General features: G+C 38.2%; 1 protein-coding gene across 1 annotated transcript in view; it reads right to left on the bottom strand.

The window, feature by feature from the left end:
* nbeab (neurobeachin b) overlaps nt 1–21779 on the bottom strand; it is a 388285-nt gene that overhangs the window by 194545 nt on the left and 171961 nt on the right. The window contains 8 exon segments of the mRNA XM_048159945.1: nt 1088–1239; nt 12682–12812; nt 12814–13005; nt 13007–13125; nt 17067–17235; nt 17647–17754; nt 18288–18412; nt 20573–20753. Coding sequence (XP_048015902.1) covers nt 1088–1239; nt 12682–12812; nt 12814–13005; nt 13007–13125; nt 17067–17235; nt 17647–17754; nt 18288–18412; nt 20573–20753 — 1177 coding nt within the window.

The following is a 21779-nucleotide window of genomic DNA, read 5'->3' on the forward strand; positions in this document are numbered from 1 at the left end:
CCATCAGGTGCGTAGAGCATAGAAATAAGAAAATACTTGAGCAAAACAGAAAAAAATAGTTGACCGCACACTGAATCCAATAAAGACTGAAGAGCTCTAGAAGTACAAAATGTATTTTATAAATTGCATGGTGCAATAAAGTGCAAAGTGCAGGTAAAAACAAGCATAGGCAGATGTTTCAAACAATCACCCTCTTTCTAGAAAGACAAGAAATTCAAAGCAATTAGCTGAATCCAATTGTCACAATCATCAATTAACACAAGCATCAATCAATTATCACAAGTGTCACTGCAAGAGAGTCTGAAAGTTAACAAACATTGCTTGTCTTTCTTGAAAGAGGGTGATTGTTTGCTGCATACTGAGCACGGCAATTTGCTGAAACGTCTGCTCGTGCTCATTTGTTTTTAATTCACCTGTACTTTGCACTTTATTGATAAATGAAGTGAATTCGTATTCCAGGTATTTTCAATGAACCCCACAGAATCTCATATTATGTAAGCCGGCCTGAAAGTCCTGCCTACAGTAATAAACACATACAAACACATTCACACAAAATAGGTGTATATAACAGCTCAAGTTTTGAGAGCAAAATCTATAGTGATCACAGTGTAAAGCCTGAGGCGGACACTTGAGATGTAAGTGCCTTATAGTCTCCATGTGGCTGCCTAACAACCTTGAAATTTCATACAGATCCTATCTTCATGTGAGTGCAGTCACTACGGATTCAAGGCATTCTCTATGGTGGTACAAATGTGAGAAAGAAATATATAGTGAGGGGGGCCCTCTAGTGGACAAACTGCTTGATGCCACCAAATCTAATTTCCTGACCCCAAACGGGTTTGAATTCTTTTAGGAATGACATCTTTAATTATTCTAAGAATAGCAGAGCAGAGCATGCATTTCAGTGTAAATTCACTTAAGCACTAGCACGTTCAAATTAACGTCTCATTAACAACACAGAGGGTGGTTGTGACCGTTATATTGGAGACCGGAGAAAGTCTGTCCTTATAAAGTTACCAGTTAACAACATTATAGAAGAGGTCAAGTTAGAAGGTATTGAGCCACGATAGGTCGGAGCGACGCTTACCTGTAGTGTTGATCATGCTCTTGGGTGTAGCTGATGTAGCAGCAAAGATGTTCGGGGTGCTACCAGAGGTTAGGGTACTGCTGGAGGCAGAACTGCCCACGGTGTTCACCGTCAGGCCCGACAGAGGCTTCTTGGCCTGTACCACCACACTCCTGCAGGAGGAAGGAACAGAAAAGAAATCTCTTGATGCAACTGGCAAACTGTTCTTATAACCTGGCCAGAACAAGGAACTGGGATTGGTGGATGTGTAAACATATAACCAAACAGAGTGGATTTTACCAAGCACTTCCCAAAAAGGATGGCAAATGAACTACAAAGGCTTCCAGATTCTGCAACAGTGAAAAGAAACATCTAACAAAGCAAAATACAACAGTTCACCTGCAACAATAAATACACATGATTGCTTGTGAAATCAGTTGATTAAGCCAAAGGGAGATTGACGGCAGTTTTCCACAGTCCAGTCAGGCTGGATGAAAGTGGCCAGACTGAACCATCACAGTGGCAAAGGAAAGACCAGCAGGCAAAGTAAACATCCTGCTCTCCCGCCGGCCCGTGCATGCCTCCCGATCTTACGCGATGAGAGCTCAGGGCAAACAAACAGTAAAATCAAAACCAGTGACTGCTGGGTTTTTTGGTATGTTTCTCTTTTCTGCTGTTTGTCCACTGCTGTGCCTAAACGTAATGTCAAACTCAGAGAGAAATTCATTGAGAGATGTTTTCCAGGTGCGTCACCAAATTTTGCTGTTACTATAGTGGTGCAGTCTTGAGGTTCTCACCTTAGAAAACCTTAAACAAACTGCAGTTTTATTAGCAAAATATTCATATTAATATTAAATAAATAAAATGTAATTAAAAAGTGTTATATTAGATTTTTGAGAATCACATCAACAATTAAGTTTTTTTTTTTTCCCATCTTGTTGTTTATAATATATTTTGTGGGGGAAAAAACATCACAAAAATCAGCAATGGTTCTGATCAAATCTGCTGAATTATGTGGTTTTAGTTGGATCACTTCAAAACATCCCATTCTATTAAAAAGCATATCAAATATATATATATATATATATATATATATATATATATATATATATATATATATATATATATATATATATATATATATATTGTATATATATATATATATATATATATATATATATATATATATACTCAATGGGTATAGCTGCTGGGTATTATTCTAGTCTTTGTGTAAATAATCATGTTAAAATTAATTAAGGTGCCTGAGCAAGACATCATATGTCTGAAAGTTTAGAGCATGCTTTTAAAAGACTCCCTTAAACACATTCCTTTTAAAACAAATTTATAGAAAGTACTTCAAAAGGTATGGCACAACAGTAACGACCCTCCTGTTGCAGGAAATAGGCTAAAAAGACAGTACCAGCAATCGTCTTGTCATTCTTTGACCTTCCCAACACTGGCCAGCTGCAATCTCTGGAAAGCTAATTAAAGAAATGGTCTCTAAATATAGCTGCTAAACATATTAAATCATTAAAAAGGGACTAAATACACTAATCAACTTAATTATGCCTTCAAGAAATTATATTTGTTTTTTTCCAGCTTATTTATAGACGAAGCAAGAAAATCACATGGTTTCCAGAGGCAACAGTATAATGAGCTGAAAATAGTGCTGGAGATGAGCAGGATCACGAGTTCACATTAAACTCTTGACCTCGCTGATAATCTCCTGTATGTTTCCACAGACGATCTGGAGCTTTGCAGATTCACGGAAACGCACCTTAGCCTAATAGCAAAGAGCAGGAGAGGATTAGTTTGATATTATACACATGACAGAGTCAAGTGCTTTGGAGGATGGAATGATATTTTGTTTGTGTTTATATCGGTCTGGTTTTCTTATCGCAACTTGACGTGGTTCGAGATGCTGGCTGATACGGAGATCTGCGTGTTTTCGGTGATGTAGCGCAGGGCTGGTTCTAATGTCACCTGCTAAGCCTCCTGATGCCGCACAATGTGACCTCAGAGCAGACACTGTACAGAGAGAGGATGGAGCCATTAGAGCACTTGTCTGGGACACTGCGACTCGTCCCGATGGCACGTTCTCTTTAACGTGGTGGCGTGACACAGAAGGTTTCTCTGAGATCGCATGCGAGGAAGCAAAAACATTCTTTGACACGTGCTTCCCCTTAAGCACTACAAACAGAGAATAACAGACCCCCAAAATTATACACGTCTACTATTGTCTCTGTGACTTATGTGGAGTTAGTCTTGCAGGTGCAAATACATACACTACTATTCAAAAGTGTATATATATAAATATTTTTACATTTTGAAAGAAGTCCCTTCTGTTCCAAGGCTGCATTTATTTGATTTAAAATCTTATTATTAGAGTTTTTTTTCCTATTTTAATATATTTTAAAATATAATTTATTCCTGTGATGGCTGATTTTTCAGCATCATTCACTTCAGCTTTTAGGGTCACATGATCTTTCAAAAATCATTCAAATATTCTGATTTAGATATTTTTCTTTGAAAAACAGTAATACAGATGCCCTGTCAAAAGAGAACTCACGCAACATCCCCTAGGGGTCGCTATGGGGGATGCCTCGGGCATTACCAGTGTCTGAAGCATGAGTCTAAACACGACAATGAACTTGACATTGGCAGCCGGCAGCCTATGACATCATCACCAGCGCGACCGTAAATATAAAAGGGCACCTGTGAAATACGTCATCCTCTTTGTTGTCTTCAGGATACCTTTTTGTTTGAACCTGTGTCTAAACAAGACTATTATGGCTAGCACTAGTGCTAAGTCTTTTAAACAGTGTCTTTCTCCATGTCAGCATTATCTGACACTTGATGACAAACACGATATGTGCGTTATGTGCATGGACGAGGAGCATGCACGCTCCGTCCTCGAGGGGGCTGTTTGCACACATTGTGAGTGCCTACCTATGAAAAAGCTTCAGTCTCGTTTTTCCCTTTTCTCGAGGGAATCGGGACAGCCATCTGTGCCTCGTGGTTCAGGACCTGCTGCAGCTGAGGTGAGTAGGAGACTGAAGTCGTGGGGCTCGCAGATGAATTTGAGAAAGGTATGAATATTTCTCATTCATCTGTGGCTGATGAGATAGAGCTGCCAGATTGTGATGATGTGTTGTCTCTTACATCATCTGATGCAGCAGAGATCGTGCTCCTGGCTTCGAGTCATTACGAGTAGGACGAGGTTGATGAGATCGATTATATTTCTGAGCGCTCTCAGCCTGCCTGCCCCACATGACAAGTTATTGGAAGTTATGTCCTGCACTACGACGAGATTAGATCTGCTATGGAAACGTGAGAAGCACAAGCTCCCCTGTAGCCTCCTCAATGAATGTTTCATGTCGGGACATAATTGGCCAGCTCATACGAGCCTTCCCTTTCTCCCAGATCTCACTGTGGTGGAGAGATCTTGGGAAAAGCCATATTTAGCCCTTATCCATCGCACTCAGGCAAATTATGCTGATGTTGAGGGAATGCGGGAATATGGGTATGTGCCGATGCCTCCGATCGATGAGACGCTGGCTAGCTATCTCTCGGTGAGTGAGGCATCCTCATTGAAGGTTTCGTCTCCTCCTACTAAACCGTTATGCGTCACCTCGCGCCTTAAAGGCAGAGCATATGCGGCAACAGGTCAGGCCGGTGCGGAGCTACACACTATGGCTATGTTGCAGGCCTACCAGACCGATCTACTGAAGGACCTGGACCAGGGCCAGGGGCTCCCCCCTGAGGAAGTAGAGGAGCTGCACCACACCACAGATTTGGCTCTGCCACTAAACAAACTGCCGCAGCGATCGGTCGATCTATGGTGGCCATGGTGGCTATGGAGAGACAACTTTGGGTGAACCTGGCCGACATCAGGGAGAAGCTTTTTTGGCACATCCGTTGAGACAGTAGTCGGGAAGTTCAGAGAGGTGAAGCCATGCTTCGCTGCTTTTAAGACCTTCATATCATGCCGGTCCAGGTCTCAGCCTGCGAGGAGGTCTGCTAGCTCTACCTTCAAGAAGTAGAGTGCGGAGGAGGTGTGAAGCCAGAGGGAGAAGAAAATACCTGAGGGAAGTAATCCAAAATAAACTCTGTCAGCAATTTAGGGTCCCAGAGGCAAAATAACATCTATGTCAGGTGGGGCTCTGACACATTTTTACATATAGCCCTGAAGCTGGACCTATGATGTTTTGGCATTTATTCCAAAATCTGCCCTACTGATGGTTCAGCAATAGCGGCTGGCTTTGAATCCACTGTCATGCCAGGTAGTCTACTAAGTAGTGGGCTTTCAGTCAGCCTCCTGAGTTACTGTTTTCATGGCTTTTTATTGTGTGAATATTTTTGGGCCCTCTCTCACTTGAGAGTCATTACACTGATGCATCCGCTTCCGAGGGCTCCGCTCAGACAGCGTCATCAGGTAAAAAGCTTTCTGTAAGCCTCCTTGGTAAGCTGTTCTGAGTTTATGACTTTATTAGGCCTCCTATCGCTTGGGGAGTCATCATGTGAGGCCTCTGTTCACAGAGCTCCACCTCTGGTGGTGCCGGGTTATCAGGCTTTTTGACCCTCCTGGGCCACTGCCTTAAGAAGTGCTATAGGCCTCCTCTCGATATAGAGAGTTATTTGAGCCTCCGCTCTTCGAGCTTCACCTACATATAGTACGAGTTGGTTAGGCTCTTTTGAGCCTCCTTGAGAAGCCGTTTTGGGGCTCTTGAGTCCCTTTAGCTATTGCTTATGTTTGGAGTGTTGTTAGGGTTCTTTTTCTCTCTTTTTTTCTTCTTATGAGGCTCCTGCTTTAGCAAGCAGTGTTATCAAGTCGTTAGGATCCTTTTTGGAGCCTCATTGGCTACTGCTTTATAGAAACTGATCCTTGGTGCTCTGCCTGGGGTGGAGTCAAGTTGTTAGGCACTCTGTGTGCCTCCTTGATGTGAGCTTGGCTGAGTCGCTAGGCTTTTCTGGAGCCTCCTCAGCTGTTCTTTTATATAACATTAGGCTAGGCCTTCCCTTTTTTAGAATTATTGTTCATTTAGGCCTTTGCTCCCCTGGAACTCCATCCCCTTGCATATTTCCGAGTTGTAGGCTCCCTTTGAGCCTCCTTGGAGCTGCCTTCCAGATTTTGGAAACAGTAGTGCTAAGTTGTAGGCTCTGCTTTTTGAGCCTCTTCTGGTGCATTTAATGTAGGTTGGGCTGAGCCTTAGTGTCAGGTTTGCTAGGCCCTCTCTAGGCCTCCCTGACAGGCTTTGATTGTAGTTAGACCTCCTTTAGGCCTCTGTCCTCCAAGCTTGACCTGGGTCTAAGTTGTTAGACTCTCTGCGTACCTCCTTGGTCACTGATCTTAATGAGAGCATTGTTAGGCTTCCTCTCACTGTTGAGTGTCATTAGAGGTCTTTGCTCTTCCAAGCTCCTCTTTTTATTATGTGCAGCTTGCTAGCACTGTTGTGTAGCAGTCAGAGGTTAAGTGTCAGGCTCTTTGTGAGCCTCCTTGAGAGATGTCTTGAGAATGGGGCATAGTTGGGTCTCCTCTCAATTTAGAGAGTTATGTTGAGACCACCGATCTTGGAGCTCAGTCAGGCAACTTGCTAAGTTGTTAGGCTCTCTGTGAGCCTCCTTAGCTACTGCAAACGTTGTTAGGTTTCCTCTTTCTAGAAGAATTATCTTTTTGAAGCCTCTGCTTCTCTAGAGTTCCACTAGGATAGCAACTGTGAGTTGTAGGACAATATGAATGTAGTTAGGCTACCTCTCTCCAGAGTTTTCCTGTTGAGGCCTCTGTTCTTGAGAAGCTCTGGTCTATGATCATTGCTGGTGCACTTTAGGAATGAGGACTCATTTGAGTACTTTGACTTAGCTCAGCCAATAGGGCATTCAGCTTGAAACAGTAATCTTTTGTAAAATTATTAACGTCTTACTGTCATTCTTGATCAAATATAACACATCCTTGTTGAATAAACATATTAAATTATTTAAAAAAAAAACTTTTGGGTTAGTAGTGTAAAAGTGTTCTAGAATATCATTTGAAATCTTTCTGGGGCATTTGTGAAGTTTGACAGACTCTGGTCAATATTTATTTATTTATTTAAAGGAAAGCAGCAGCCAGGACATCCTGCAAAAATAATTCATTTCACATACCACAGCAGAAAAAAAGTTATTAATTATTAAAAGTAATGAAAGTAATATTCATTCAATTTAAAGTAATATGTGTAATATGGACATTCTATTGTTATTGTGCATTCAACACAGAATTACGAGACAAATACTAATCCTGAATCTCAGTTTCCATTTTATCTGACCAGTTTTGAGCATAAAGATCCACAAAGCAATGCTTACCCTCTCCCCCCGAGCATACAGTATTTATTACTCATAACATGTCGGCTTCTTGCAGGTATTTGACAGGTAGAGTTGATAGTATTAGACTGATAAACAAGCTTCTAATAAAATATGAACACTCCTCATGAATTATTCATTGGCTGGGGCTTGTGAATGATGTATGAATTATCCACTGCATATATTATTAATAAGATTTTTTTGAAATTGACTTACTTTGAATAAAGCACAGATTAATCTTGGGTAGACTATGAATATTGCAAATAGTTTATATGTTTTATTTGAAATGGCTTTTAGGATTACAAACTGTATTGGTGCATACATGAACATTAATAAAAAATATTTAAATGTGTAGTGGCAAACTATATTGGTATCACTCGGTTTATTAGCATACCATCCACAGACACTGACATGGATTCATGTTAATGTATAAAAGTGTTTCTCCACCAAACTCTTTGATTTGAATTGACTTTCAAAGCCAAAGCAAGTCCTTCATGATAGCGGCCTCATCTGCAAACATGGCTTCCTGGTTATTCAATACTAATTGAAAAAATTCACCTTGGGAAAGTCCCAGAAAGATGGTGATGGGTGAATCGGTCCTCATCTCTCCTGTGTTTGAGGCTTTTTTTTATGTCACTCCCAATCTATTTAGGTTCTGACAGACAATCGAAGAAGCCTGTCTACATCTGGCATCTCATTTGGTGGCAGGTGGCAAACAATTAGACACAGCAATTTCAAGGCCGGCAGATGACATTAAAGCATGCGGGAGTGAGTGGTACGACTCGGCGTCAGCGGACAGCCTATGTGAAAGCATTTCAAAAATAATACACTCTGCCATGGCAACTCATTTCTGCCTGCCAGCCTCCATTAGGGTGCTGAGGGGTGAGGACGACAGGAGGGGAGCTGGGGGCGCATGGGGCGCTTCTGTTTAATCTGTCATCAACGCCCTGGAGACCCTCCCTAACACTCACAAACACATTTACACACACACCACCTTTAGCAGGCACACCTCATCTGTGGCGGTTGCATGCATTACTGCAGATCCATTGTTCCTGTGATTCAATATCTAAGCAGTGAGAAGCACATTGTTTGGGCCTAATCTCGCAGGAGACATACTTTTAAGTACTGGAACAAAGTCTGGTGCACATTGTAACTTATTCGGGCAAAAACAAAAAACAAAAACAAAAAAAACCTGCCTGCTTGGACCGTAAGGGGCCATTTAGATGACATAAAAAAAACTAGCAGCCATTGTCAGACATGTTTACGGACAGGTTAATTGTTGATAATACAACAGAAGGCAGGCATTTAACATACTTTATGTACGTTTCCATAGACACTAAAAAGTACATTTTTAGCTCATTGAAAGCATCTAAATGTAATTTGTATAAACAAATCAACTTGATGTAAAAATGTTTATAAATCCTTTTAGGTTCATAGAATATTGAATTCATGAATTCATTAATAGACTTCACTGTATTTAATCAATCAGATTATTTAAATGTTTTAATGCTGTCACATTTAAAGGTCCAGTGTGTAATATTTAGGAGAATCTACTGACAGAAATGCAATATAATATACATAATTATGTTTTCAGTGGTGTATAAAGATCTTACCATACTGAACTGTTATGTTTTTATTACTTTAGAATGAGCAATTTCTACAATCTCTACATCTACATACAACACGGGTCCCCTTACATGGAAGTCGCCATTTTGCGCAGCCATGTTTCTACAGTAGCCCTAAATGGACAAACTGCTCTATAGAGAGTATCTTCCTGGATAGCTCTTCTGCCTCTTCTCGCCCTCTTCCTCTCCCTCCTCCTGTTACCTGCAATTCATACTCTGGTTGTCCCTGATTCTGCAAACAGGGAGAAAAATGTCTGCTAATGCTATCTCGCTGTCAGATTAAACGCCTTGAACAGCATAGCTATTTACCATTAGCTAGCTGATTCACTACTCTTACCTTATACTAACTAGCATGCAAAAATGCTAGCTAAAGTCAGCAAATAAAACTGACAACAATGAACAATTTTCGCAATAACATTGTTTTACTGAATAATTAAGTAAATATAATTTCTTAATTTATTTTTGTAACAAAACCTCATTGCTTGACTGGCTACTCTCTGCTGTCTCAGCTGACGACATCTTTGTCCTGTGTCCGGCCACCGTAGCTTCTCTTATGAGCTTCGAAAGGGAATTTAATAAATGTGCCCATTTTTGCAACTTCATTCTGTTCTGTGTGATTCTTGGTGTCGTATTCAACTCATTAAAATGCATAAAATAATGTCAATCTAACATTAACTAACTTTATTTAATTTGCTTTCCATGGAACATTTGTGTCAAAAAAGTATATATATATATATATATATATATATATATATATATATTCTCAGGAAACTAGGAATTGCGAGAAAAACGTCTATTTCCTGCAATTCTGACTTTATATAAATTATATATATATATATATATATATATATATATATATATATATATATATATGTCTTATAAAGTCTGAATTGGGAGATATCAACTCGTAAATGCGAGAAAAAATAATAATTGTGATATAAAAAATGTTACAGGTTTAACTGTTACATATGTAAAATGTCGTAGGTTTAAATATTATTTCATGCTGTAACTGTAGGACTAATACATTATGTCCCCATATGAACTGCAAATGTGAATATTATATTGTACATCAAATTCATGCTTTAATAGACTTCATTGCAGGTTTCATCAGTCCAATCTGTGGCTTGCAACCATAAACATCTGTGTTTAGCTTCAAAGCGCGTCTTCGACGACGGTATTCTATAAAAAATAAAGACCATCGTTTTATGCATTCCGATTCTGACATCCAAAAGCACAAAAAGACAGTTTTGTCTCTTATCCCTGTGAATTTTACCCATTCATTTGTTAGCACTGTTTTTTTGCCAGCCACAATGCACGCACAGCTGCAAGTGACGTAACTGTGACTTCTGCTCCCAAATGGTCTATTTTCCAAAGATACAAAATTGTATACATGTAAACATCATGTGCAAATACAAATGAGATCAGGCTGAACGAAACTGCCAAGCGTGCTGTCAAAGACAAGAATACAGCGAAACCCACTTCGCATCCAGCTGGAGACAACTTTTAGTCAAAGTGAGCAGGTTATTGTCCAAAAAAAAAAGTTTCCATTTACACTATTTCTGTTTACATATGTGGATTTGAACAGCAACAGCTTTGCAGCGCAACTGAAGACATGTGTTAAGAGTAGAGACAAATCACGGTGAGATTTTATCTGGCCTTGGAATGTAAACACACCACAAAACGCTCAAACACATCTCTGAGACATTTTCAAACACAGCAATTCTTCGTGATAGAAAGTATGGGGAATTTAAAGTGAGTTATGGCTTGCTTATGACCAAGAAAATCATTATGGCCATTCCTCAGGGAAAAGACTAATCCAAGAATTCATCATGGTTTGACTGAGATGTATTGTGTAGTGTTTAAAGGCACGGAAGGGATCGCATGCTCACAGAAAAGGTCACTGTACTTTTAAGGGCCTTGTACGTATACATCTGCAGTAAATGGGCTACTGTAGTGCTATTGGTGACAAGAAACATTCAATCAAGACAAAGCCACATGAGTTCACATTCGGCACCCATCCATGTATATTGCTGCCACCTGGTGGAGGTTCATATAATTCCATTTTACCACAGTTACAGCATTTAACAGAATATCCCTGGTTTGATACAAGTTTAGTTCAATCAATAGCTTTTGCAGCATAAAGCTGATTACCACAAAAATTGACTGTTATTAAAAATTTAAAAGCATAAATGTAAAGTTTATAAATTTTATAAAAACACTGAGAACTGAACAGAGCTGGAAGATGACATCACTGTTTTCTGCAGAACTGCTTCATAGATGAAATTAACTAATTTATTAATTGATGATCTTTACAATGGAACTGAATCAACACTGAACTGACTTCAGCTAAACAACATTTTCCTGTTTATCACTGTAAAGCTGCTTTGAAACAATCTGAATTGTATAAAGCGCCATATAAATAAAGGTAACTTGACGTACATTAATTCCTCTGTTAAAACATGTATTATGAGCTGTAAAGCTGTTTAAATCATAATTTTTAAGTAGTTTCAGGGTTTTAGGTTTTATGTCACAGTCGTGGTGACAATGTTGAAAAATTGAATATAACTTCATACAGGTTTTTCACACTAAAATCATGTTAAAACGTTGTTTACACATTATGGTTGTGGCTATACTATTGAAATAGTGAGTATTTTAATGTTTACAAATTGGCCCCATTGACTTCCATAATTCATAAGTGCCCTGTAAACTAGATTTTTTGGTTTTTTAAAAGAAAAGGAGGTGAGTTGAAATAGGCCTACATTTTTGAAATTTTTGACACATTATGCCAAAATACTATGGATTGAATTTAAAGGGTTAGTTAGAAATAGTAAAATTCTGAAAATTCTGTCATTAATTACTCATGACTTACATAATTCTCACGTCTTTCCAAACCCATAAGTCTTTTTCGTTCATCTTCGGAACACAAATCTTTTTGATGAAATCTGAAAGATTTCTGTCCCTCCATAGACAGCTACATAACTACCACTTTGACGCTTCAAAAAGTCCATAAAGAGATCGTAAAACTATGAATTGAGCAGTGTAGTACAAATTTTTTGAAGAGACTTGAATCACTTTATATGATGAACAGATTGAATTTAGGCTTTTATTCTCATATAAACATTCATTAACTCACACATCAGTTGTGGTAAAAGGAAGCTCAAGCATGTTTGCTTGGTGTGTGTGAGAACCAATGAGGTTCATTCTCGTGTGTTATGCAGCACGTTTGAGCTTCCAGAAGAGGTTTGTTCTCACACGTCAAGCAGTTTTGGTTAAGCTTCTGTTTATGTTCGCTTATCAATGTTTATATGTGAATAAAAGACTAAACTAAATCTGTTTATCATATAAAGCGAATGAGTCTCTTCAGAAAATTTGGACTAAACCGCTCAATTCATATGGATTAGTTTTACGATCTATTTATGAACTTTTTGAAGTGTCAAAATGGTAGTTATGTAGCTGTCAATGGAGGGACAGAAAGCTCTCAGTTTCATCAAAAAGATCTTCATTAGTGTTCCGAAGATGAACGAAAGTCTTACGGGTTTGGAACGACAATGAGGGTGAGTAATTAATGACAGAATTTTCATTTTTGGGCGTACTAACACTTTAACTTGTACTACATCTCAAAATGTCTGCATTGTGACTATGAGAAGATGGTACCTGTCAAAGGAATGGAACTGCATGGGTAACATGGCTTGGGCTTCCCTCTTCATGGCCTGGTGGTCAGGGTAAGGCAGGCTGTCTGGCCCACTCTCTGTGGTCTCCACAGGAGCAGCTACCAGGCTCTTCAGGAATTTCCTTGACATTGATGCCTTTGTTGGACTGGCTGATGCTGGAGATGGACAAAGCGGGCTTGAGGAGCTCCACGGGTGATGGCTCAGTCAAGCTTTCCTGTGACCTGACCTCTGATGACAGGGTGCAGAACAGTCCGCTCATGCCGTTCGGACCACCCATGGCGAGCTCCAGGTCGGCCCCGTTCATCACAACTAGATACCTGATCGTCACCCAGTCCTGAGTCAGAGTGAGGGAGGGATGACTCCTGACGTGACTCCTCCAGCACACTGAGAGCTTCCTTGCGACCATCAGAGAAGGCTGATGGGTGTTCTGAAGGTCACATATCATAGTGCAGAGAATTTAGAATAGAATAGTATAGAAAAGAATAGAAATCAGAGATGATCAGTAGATGATGAATTACTAGATTTTTGTATCAATTTTATCAAATTTATTACAATACAGTCTCACTCACTACCTGTCATTAGAGGACAACTCAATACCACAAAGATCTATCTATCTATCTATCTATCTATCTATCTATCTATCTATCTATCTATCTATCTATCTATCTATCTATCTATCTATCTATCTATCTATCTATCTCTATCTCTCTCTCTCTCTCTACAGTATATATATATATATATATATATATATATATATATATATATATATATATATATAGGGCTGCCGACTTTATCTCGTTAATTTAATTAGTTATGGGGAAAATAATGCGTTAAAATTCTAAACGCATTTAACGCACCGACCCAGGCGGTGATCTGATCATCTTACATTTCATACAGTTGATTGGTGATGAACATGAAGCAGTGATGTATGAACTGAATTTGGTGACAGTACAGTGTGTTACAGTGAAGTTATTGAGTATTTTTTCATAATATAAAATGAGCAAAAGGGTTTTGGGTTTTGCACTTTTCAGACGGTCCCTTCAGACGTGTATCTCCGCCTCCTGCTCATAGAGAACCAATTTATTATAAAGCACATTTGAGGAAAATTGGGTTGTTGTAGCTTGTTGTCTAGGTTACTATGATTGGAAGAAGCTGCATTTGTGTTTTAACAACGTTTAGCTCACGAGTTATTAATCTGGGAAGCTTGAATCTGGGAATAAATTGCCAACTTTTCTGAACTGCTTGACTTAAGCACTGACTGCATTTCATTATATTTGAGTCCAACAAGTTCAAACTCTAAGAGCTGCGCATTATTTGTGTGCATTATTAACGTATGTTACTAACTGAAACACTACTGCCAGCCAGCGGGACATTAAAGGTGCCCTAGATTCAAAAATTGAATTTACCTGGGCATAGTTGAATAACAAGAGTTCAGTACATGGAAAAGACATACATTGAGTTTCAAACTCCATTGCTTTCTCTTTCTTATGTAAATCTCATTTGTTTAAAAGACTTCTGGAAAACATGCAGATCTCAACATAACACCGACTGTTACGTAACAGTCGGGGTGTACGCCCCAATATTTGCATATGCCAGCCCATATTCCCAACATTATGAAAGGCATTAGACAAGGGCAGAACATCTGGATGTGCACAGGTGAATCAACAGACTAGGTAAGCAAGAACAACAGCGAAAATGGCAGATGGAGCAATAATAACTGACATGATCCATGATATCATGATATTTTTAGTGATATTTGTAAATTGTCTATCTAAATGTTTCATTAGCATGTTGCTAATGTACTTTTAAATGTGATTAAAGTTACCATTGTTTCTTACTGAATTCACGGAGATAAGAGCCGTCGCTATTTTCATTTTTAAACACTTGCAGTCTGTATAATTCATAAACACAACTTCATTCTTTATAAATCTCTCCAACAGTGTAGCATTAGCCGTTAGCCACGGAGCACAATCAAACTCATAGAGAATCAAATATAAACATCAAAATAAATACTTTACTCACATAATTCAAAGCATGCATACAGCATGCATGACGAACATCTTGTAAAGATCCATTTGAGGGTTATTTTAGCTGTGTGAACTTTGTAAATGAGCTGTAATATAATCGAGAGCTCGTTTGGCAGGGAGCACGCGAATTAAAGGGGCGGCGCGCTGAAAAAAATCAGTGCATAGTTAATGATGTCCCAAAATAGGCAGTTAAAAAAATTCATTTAAAAAAATCTATGGGGTATTTTGAGCTGGAACTTCACAGACACATTCAGGAGACACCTTAGACTTATATTACATCTTGTGAAAAAGCATTCTTGGGCACCTTTAAAGAGGAAGTGTTTCTCCGAGCTCACAGCAAGGGAACTATTATAACTTTGCGAGGGAACGCAAAGTTTCTCGAGGGAACGCAAAGTTTCTCGAGGGAACGCAAAGTTTCTCAGGGGAACGCAAAGTTTCTCGGGGGAATGCAAAAGATTTGAAAAAAAAAAAAATTCCTCCCATCCCAATTTTTTTTTCCACCAGCACTTAAAATTTCCTTCCTTCCTATTTTTTTTCCACCACCACGTCCCTTCAGGGGCTCTGTACCATTTAAACCCGCCAAAAGAGAAAAAGAGAACGCACTGTCTGTGAATGTCCTGACACACACGACGCACAGAAAGACGCGATCCATCGAGCGCATGGACGGCGCGCCAGAATCGAGTTCTCTATCACACTTGAACGAACGATAACATGCACAATAATGCCAAAAATATCTGTTTTGTCGAGTATCCTCATAAGAACAGCCTTAAATGAGTTAAATAAAGTCTTAAAATGAAAGTAAAGAGCTGTGAGAAAGTGGGACGCGTGTGAGATCCGCGTCATGTGCAGCAGCGGCAGCTCTTAAAGTGACAGCAACCATTAATGCCGTCTGTCATTGAAGATAATGAGAGAACAAAGGCAACAGAGAAAATTACTGCTCTTGACTAAAGAACTTTTGTAGCTTTAATAATGATTATCTATATTTAATTTAGGCTATAAATTATGCAGTGCAGACTGTTTGGTAACTTTATTCAATTTCTGTATTTTTCCTATCTGTAGGAAAGGCACAGGTAAATATGACATTTATTATGGGTTTATGTGAGGATTGTTCTAAGTTCACTTAAATTAAAAGTTGTTATATTTTTGAAGGCCTAATAAATGTACAAAAATTATATAGCTTTCAATTACACTAATGTTGAATGGCTATAATTCATCTTTAAAATTGGGGAAAAAAATCAATTTCATCAAGACATCAGTAGCTGTAGGCTATCAGTATCAGTTATACCAGGCCTACTTTCATAAAAATATGCCATTAAACAAGTATTTAACATATACTGTCTTCACGTTGTTTCTTTATGTTGTATTAATTTGTAGAAAATATATTAAAAACGCATATTAAAAAAGTGTTTTTCATTGCGATTAATCACAGAAAAAACTCTGACTGATTGATTAATCGAGTTATTTTTTTTAATCGATTGACAGCAAAAGTACCCGACGTCAGACTCTTTTATCCTACACAAGTTCTTGAAAACAAAAGAAAACTGTGTCTCCAATCTTGTTGTTCTCCAGATGTTGGGCATTTCTCAGTAATATTCATCAAGAGCCTTTAGCAAGGTCACTGGGCCCGATTCTGTCATGAAGCACGTCTGGATGCCGATTTGGGTGCAGACAATGGCCTGCTACATGCTGTTAGGAAAAATTCCCATCCATAGCCTTTCTTTCCTAAAATTTATGAGGGCGATGCAGCGTAGTGCCTCAGCCTCTATGATCCCATTCTCCTCTGGTGGATTGCTTTCCTAATGGGCACTGACAGATGAGGCTGGAAATAGCTGCACTGCCCCTGCCTCTCCATGTTCTTTCTTCATGGATCTTCTTTCTTTATTCCCTTTCTTCTCCTTCTCTCTCACTCTATTTCTTTTCACTATACATTTTGCCAATAAAAAAACAGCCTAAAATGAAAATTAATTTCTAGTCCTTTGATGGATTGATCAAACTACTGGACGTATTATACAATTTTGTGACCGATTTACAGACAAAGCCAGTAGTGATTTCCTTCAAGAATTTTGTGAGGACTGCATGTTTAATTTTATGCGAGATAATTAGTGGCGCTTATGAATAATAGATGTGGGAGGAGGTGAAGAGGAATGTTTTTGACATCGGCTTGAGCCTGTGGAGACTTTTTTTTTTCAATATAATTTGTATCTAGTATGACATATTAAAAAAAAATCTACCTGGCTAATGGTATTAAGCAATGCAAATTAAGTTGTTCAGTTTATTGTAAATGTACGTTATTAAGTGCATTAAGCTGTGTAAACAAACAAAACATTAGCCACTACAACACCTGTGCTGGTGGGGGAATTTATCTCATGCCGAATGCCTCTTCCTGATTGGCTGATAGACCTGACAGTCTCCCTCTGGGGTTCCAGGATGTCCCGGTACTTGGACACCATGAGGACTGAGATAAAATAGACAACAGCGAGAGCCAGGAACTGGGCCTGCTTACTGTCATCCTGTAAAGAGCAACACAAAAGAAGCAACGGGTATGAAAAAGGGTCAACATGTGACTAGAACATGTCATGATAAAGCAGAAATGCTACTCTGAACTGATTCTGATTCTGTTTTGTTATATAATATAATATAATATAATATAATATAATATAATATAATATAATATAATATAATATAATAGTTATAAAGGAAAACACTAGCAAAGAAAGAAAATGAATCATTTAAAATTTTGTAATAACATTTTAGATTTTCACAGTCAATCATAAAAGCAAATTTGTGACATTGACCATGTGAACAAAAAGACTTCAATTAAAGCATACAAGGTGAAAATACGTTTGTTAACATGTACATTTGAATCTGCGGGATACGCACACTTTCAAAGGGCAATTGAGGATCATTTGACATTAACTCACAACGTCACGAAAGACAGCAGCTCGCAGACGGTTGATGTCCACGTCTTGCAGAAGTCGGTCCGGGTCCTTAATTGGAGAAACATTACTTGGAAAATTTTCTATGGTGGTCTAAGGCAAGAAAAGCAGACATTTGAAACAGATATTTAACACTTTAAACAGTTCTCACATTGCAGATCTCATTTACACATTCACACCGTGCCCACAGCACCAAATCACACATAACGTGACAATGTTATATTGTGTGGAAAAAAACTAATGTGACAAGAAGACGACACCACATACTTTCACTACTTTCACACTTTCCAGAAAGACAGCTTGAATGCCCAGAGTACATTGGTAAAGTTTGTCAAATCAAGATTTATAAATGCTTTAAAAAATTAGACAGTAAAAAATATTAAATAAATAAATAAATAATGGAAATGGTGTCAAATTGTATAAATTTAAGATAAATATAATAAAAATTTAAATATAAATATATAAACATTTATGTTTATAATATAAATTATAGATCACTTTACATGTATAATGTATAAAACACTTGTAACATTAAAATTGTTACTCTAAATGCATTGTTTTTGATTGCAGAAATTGTGTACAGTGTTTGGATGCAGTGTAACAGTGTGTGTAGTGAAAGTGGGTACCTTGCTGGCCGTGGACACACTTTGCAGGCCCTCCTGAGACTTACTGTAGGAAAAAGAGGACTTCAGACTCCTGTCCCTCTGACGCTGACGACACTCTAAACAGTTCCTCACGGCCACACAACATACTGAGACAGAGAGAAAGAAAGAGCACGAAATATAAATGTAGAAAAGTGGAAAAAGAGAAATCATTTAAATAAAATAATTCAAAATAGCTTTAATCCTGGGTGCTTACTGATCAAAGGAGTGTCCATACAGGGCCCCTTATAGTGACAACCCTGCTTAAAGGGTTAGTCCACCCAAAAATGAAATTTCTGTCATTAATTACCCACCCTCAAGTCGTTACTAACATAATTACCATCATTCAAGGTCCAGTAAGATAGTAAAGACATTGTTAAAATAGTCCATGTGACAACAGTGGTTCAACCGTAATGTTATGAAGCGACGAAAATACTTTTTGTCTGAAAAAAATAAAATAAAATAGCGACTTTATTCAACAATTTCTTCTCTACCCTGTCAGTCTACTAAGCTGTTGACGCAGTGAATGCAGTTCAACGCTTCCGTGTTTATGTCCGAACGCTGACTCATTATTGGCCAGCCCCTGCGTCAGCATCACATGCATGTGTCGTGGTGCTCACGTGAACAGCGTCAGCCAATACTGAGCCGGCGTTCGGACGGAAACAATGGGACGGAAACTATGCATTCACTGCATCAACTGCGTTGGAGACTGACATGGTAGAGAAGAAATTGTTGAATAAAGTTGTTATTTTTGTTTTGTTTTTGCGCACAAAATGTATTCTCGTCGCTCATAATATTAAAGGGATAGTTGTGACCAAGCAGATCTCGCCCCCCATTGACTAACATAGTAAGAAAACAAAATACTATGGTAGTCAGTAGGGGGCGAGATCTGCTTGGTTACAAACATTCTTCCAAATATTTTCCTTTGTGTTCATTAGAACAAAGAAATTCATACAGGTTTGGAACTACTTGAGGGTGAGTAAATGATGATTTTCGGGTGAACTATCCCTTTAACCTTTATATGCATGACTGTTTCGTCAATCATTCTTACATATCCGGGTCTTTATCGACCCGGATCAATATCTAACACGGAAAGATCTCTACCTGTCGCGATAATATAAAACTCCTCTGATATTAGAGTAACAATTATAGAAGAATAAAATAAAGCATATTTTGTTACCTTTTGGAGCTTGAAAGGGCTCCGTTTGAGCAGATGGTTTATGCCATCATCACTGTCCTCGTCAGAGCTCATTTCCCAGTAAATTCAGCAAATAATAGGCTATTTTTATGTTTGAGGTCACGAATATGAGCCCATTCGTGATCTCAAACGTATTCTCAAAACTATATAATTATCAACATCTTCAAAATCAATATTTCGATCGCTAACAGTTTCATCAGATCCATCCAGTGACAGTTACAGTCATATTTGATTGCGTTCAGTACTTGTTCTGCAGTAAATCGCTGAGCCATTTCATGTTTTTCTTATTATTTTGTTTTCTGTCTAAATGAGTCGTCACTTCAGCATTGTGTATCAGACATTGCAACCTTGTGGAATAAAGGTGAATTCCGTCATCTAAGATTAAATTATTGTTGTGCAGAAAAAAATATACGTACACTGATACACACCTCGGGTCGTTAGCGACCCTATACCATTTTTACAAAAAATGAATACAAAAATAGGCATTCTTTTATAATTTTATGGGTTTTTTTTTTCTTGTTATATTCTTTATAATGAATTGATTGAGGAATACCAAGAAGGTTGATGTCTAACTTTAAAAAATGAACGAGGAGGAGGGTAGTGAATGACGTCCCGGGTCACTAAAGACCCGAGGTATGCATTTAAGGGTTAAGGTTGAGTCACTGTAGTCACATGGACTATTTTAACGATATCTTTATTACCTTTCTGGACCTTGAATGACGGTAATTACATTGCTTTCTATGGGGGATAAAAAAACAACAACTTGGATTTCATCAAAAATATGTTAATTTGTGTTCTGAAGATGAATAAAGGTCTTATGGGTTTGGGACGACATTAGGGTGAGTAATTAATGACAGAAACTTCATTTTTGGGTGAACTAACCCTTTAAATGAGTTTTTAAACAAGCCTGTAGCTCTATTCTCCTACATAGCACCAAAACTGATAAGTTGTCTGAAGAAGAAAGTCGAAGCTGGTTGGAAGAGTCTTTTGGAAATTTATGCTGAACATCCCTAGGTGTTTTCTTGTCATGTTACGTTCTTTAAAATGTGTCCTGACACACGCACACACATACCTAGTCTTAGGCACTGTCGCATCAGTCCACCTGAGGACATGTTTTTCTCGGCTTCAATCTCGCTGAAGTTGAGTGAACTTGCGAAGACCAGCACATCGACCATGGCCATCAGCCGGGTCAGAAAGATCACGGCCGTCTCAGCAGACATGCCCTGTGTCGCCTCGATTCCTTCCATTTCAGTCTGACACGGACAGAGCACAAGGGTATTATCTGAGATCACGGCAAGTCATCACATTATCCTGTTAGCACTTTTGTTACAACATTGATCAGTCGTTATCTTCAGTAGTCTTCAAAGTGGAACATTCAAGGTGAGAATGGGTGTATTGCATAAAATGTGACAAAACACAGCACATCCTGTCAACCAGGATGAGAAAGGTCATGCAAAGCTATGGTAGATGCTCTGAAGGATGCAGGAATTGCTAATGGCAAACTTTTCACATATTTTAGATATCTGGTGGACTGAAATTTAGCATTTAAGAGTTTTAATTCTTGTTAAAATGAGTGCAAACCTCCCTGACTAAGCTATACTACAATTCAAAAGTAGTTTGTGGTCAGTAAGATTTTTTAATGTTTCTTAAAGAAGTCTCTTATGCTCACCAAGTCTGCATTATTTACTCAAAATACAGTAAAAACAGCAATATTGTGAAATATGATTACAATTTAAAATAACTAATAATATGTTTTCTGTTTTAATATAATTTAAAACGTAATTTATTCCTGTGATGATGAAGTTGAATATTTAGCAGTAATTACTCCAGTCTTCAGTGTCACATGATCCTTCAAAAATCATTCTATTAGGCTGAAAAATTTTGTTTTTGAAACTATGGTACTTCATTTTTTTTTTTAAACATATAAAATTAAAAGGTTAGTTCACCCAAAAATGAAAATGCTGTCATTAATTACCCTCTCGTCATTCTACACCCGTAAGACCTTCGTTCATCATCGGAACACAAATTAAGATATTTTTGATAAAATCCAATGGCTCAGTAATGCCTGCATCACCAGCAATAACACTCCCTTTTTCAATACCCAGAAAGCTACTAAAAACATATTTAAAACAGTTCATGTGACTACAGTGGTTCACCTTAATGTCATAAAGCGACTAGAATACTAATTGTGCGTTAAAAAAAAAATAATAATAATAACGACTTTATTCCACAATATCTAGTGATGGGCGATTTCAAAACACTGCTTCATGAAGCTTCGA

This window comes from Megalobrama amblycephala, linkage group LG16 (assembly GCF_018812025.1).
Source record: "Megalobrama amblycephala isolate DHTTF-2021 linkage group LG16, ASM1881202v1, whole genome shotgun sequence".
Taxonomy (NCBI): domain Eukaryota; kingdom Metazoa; phylum Chordata; class Actinopteri; order Cypriniformes; family Xenocyprididae; genus Megalobrama; species Megalobrama amblycephala.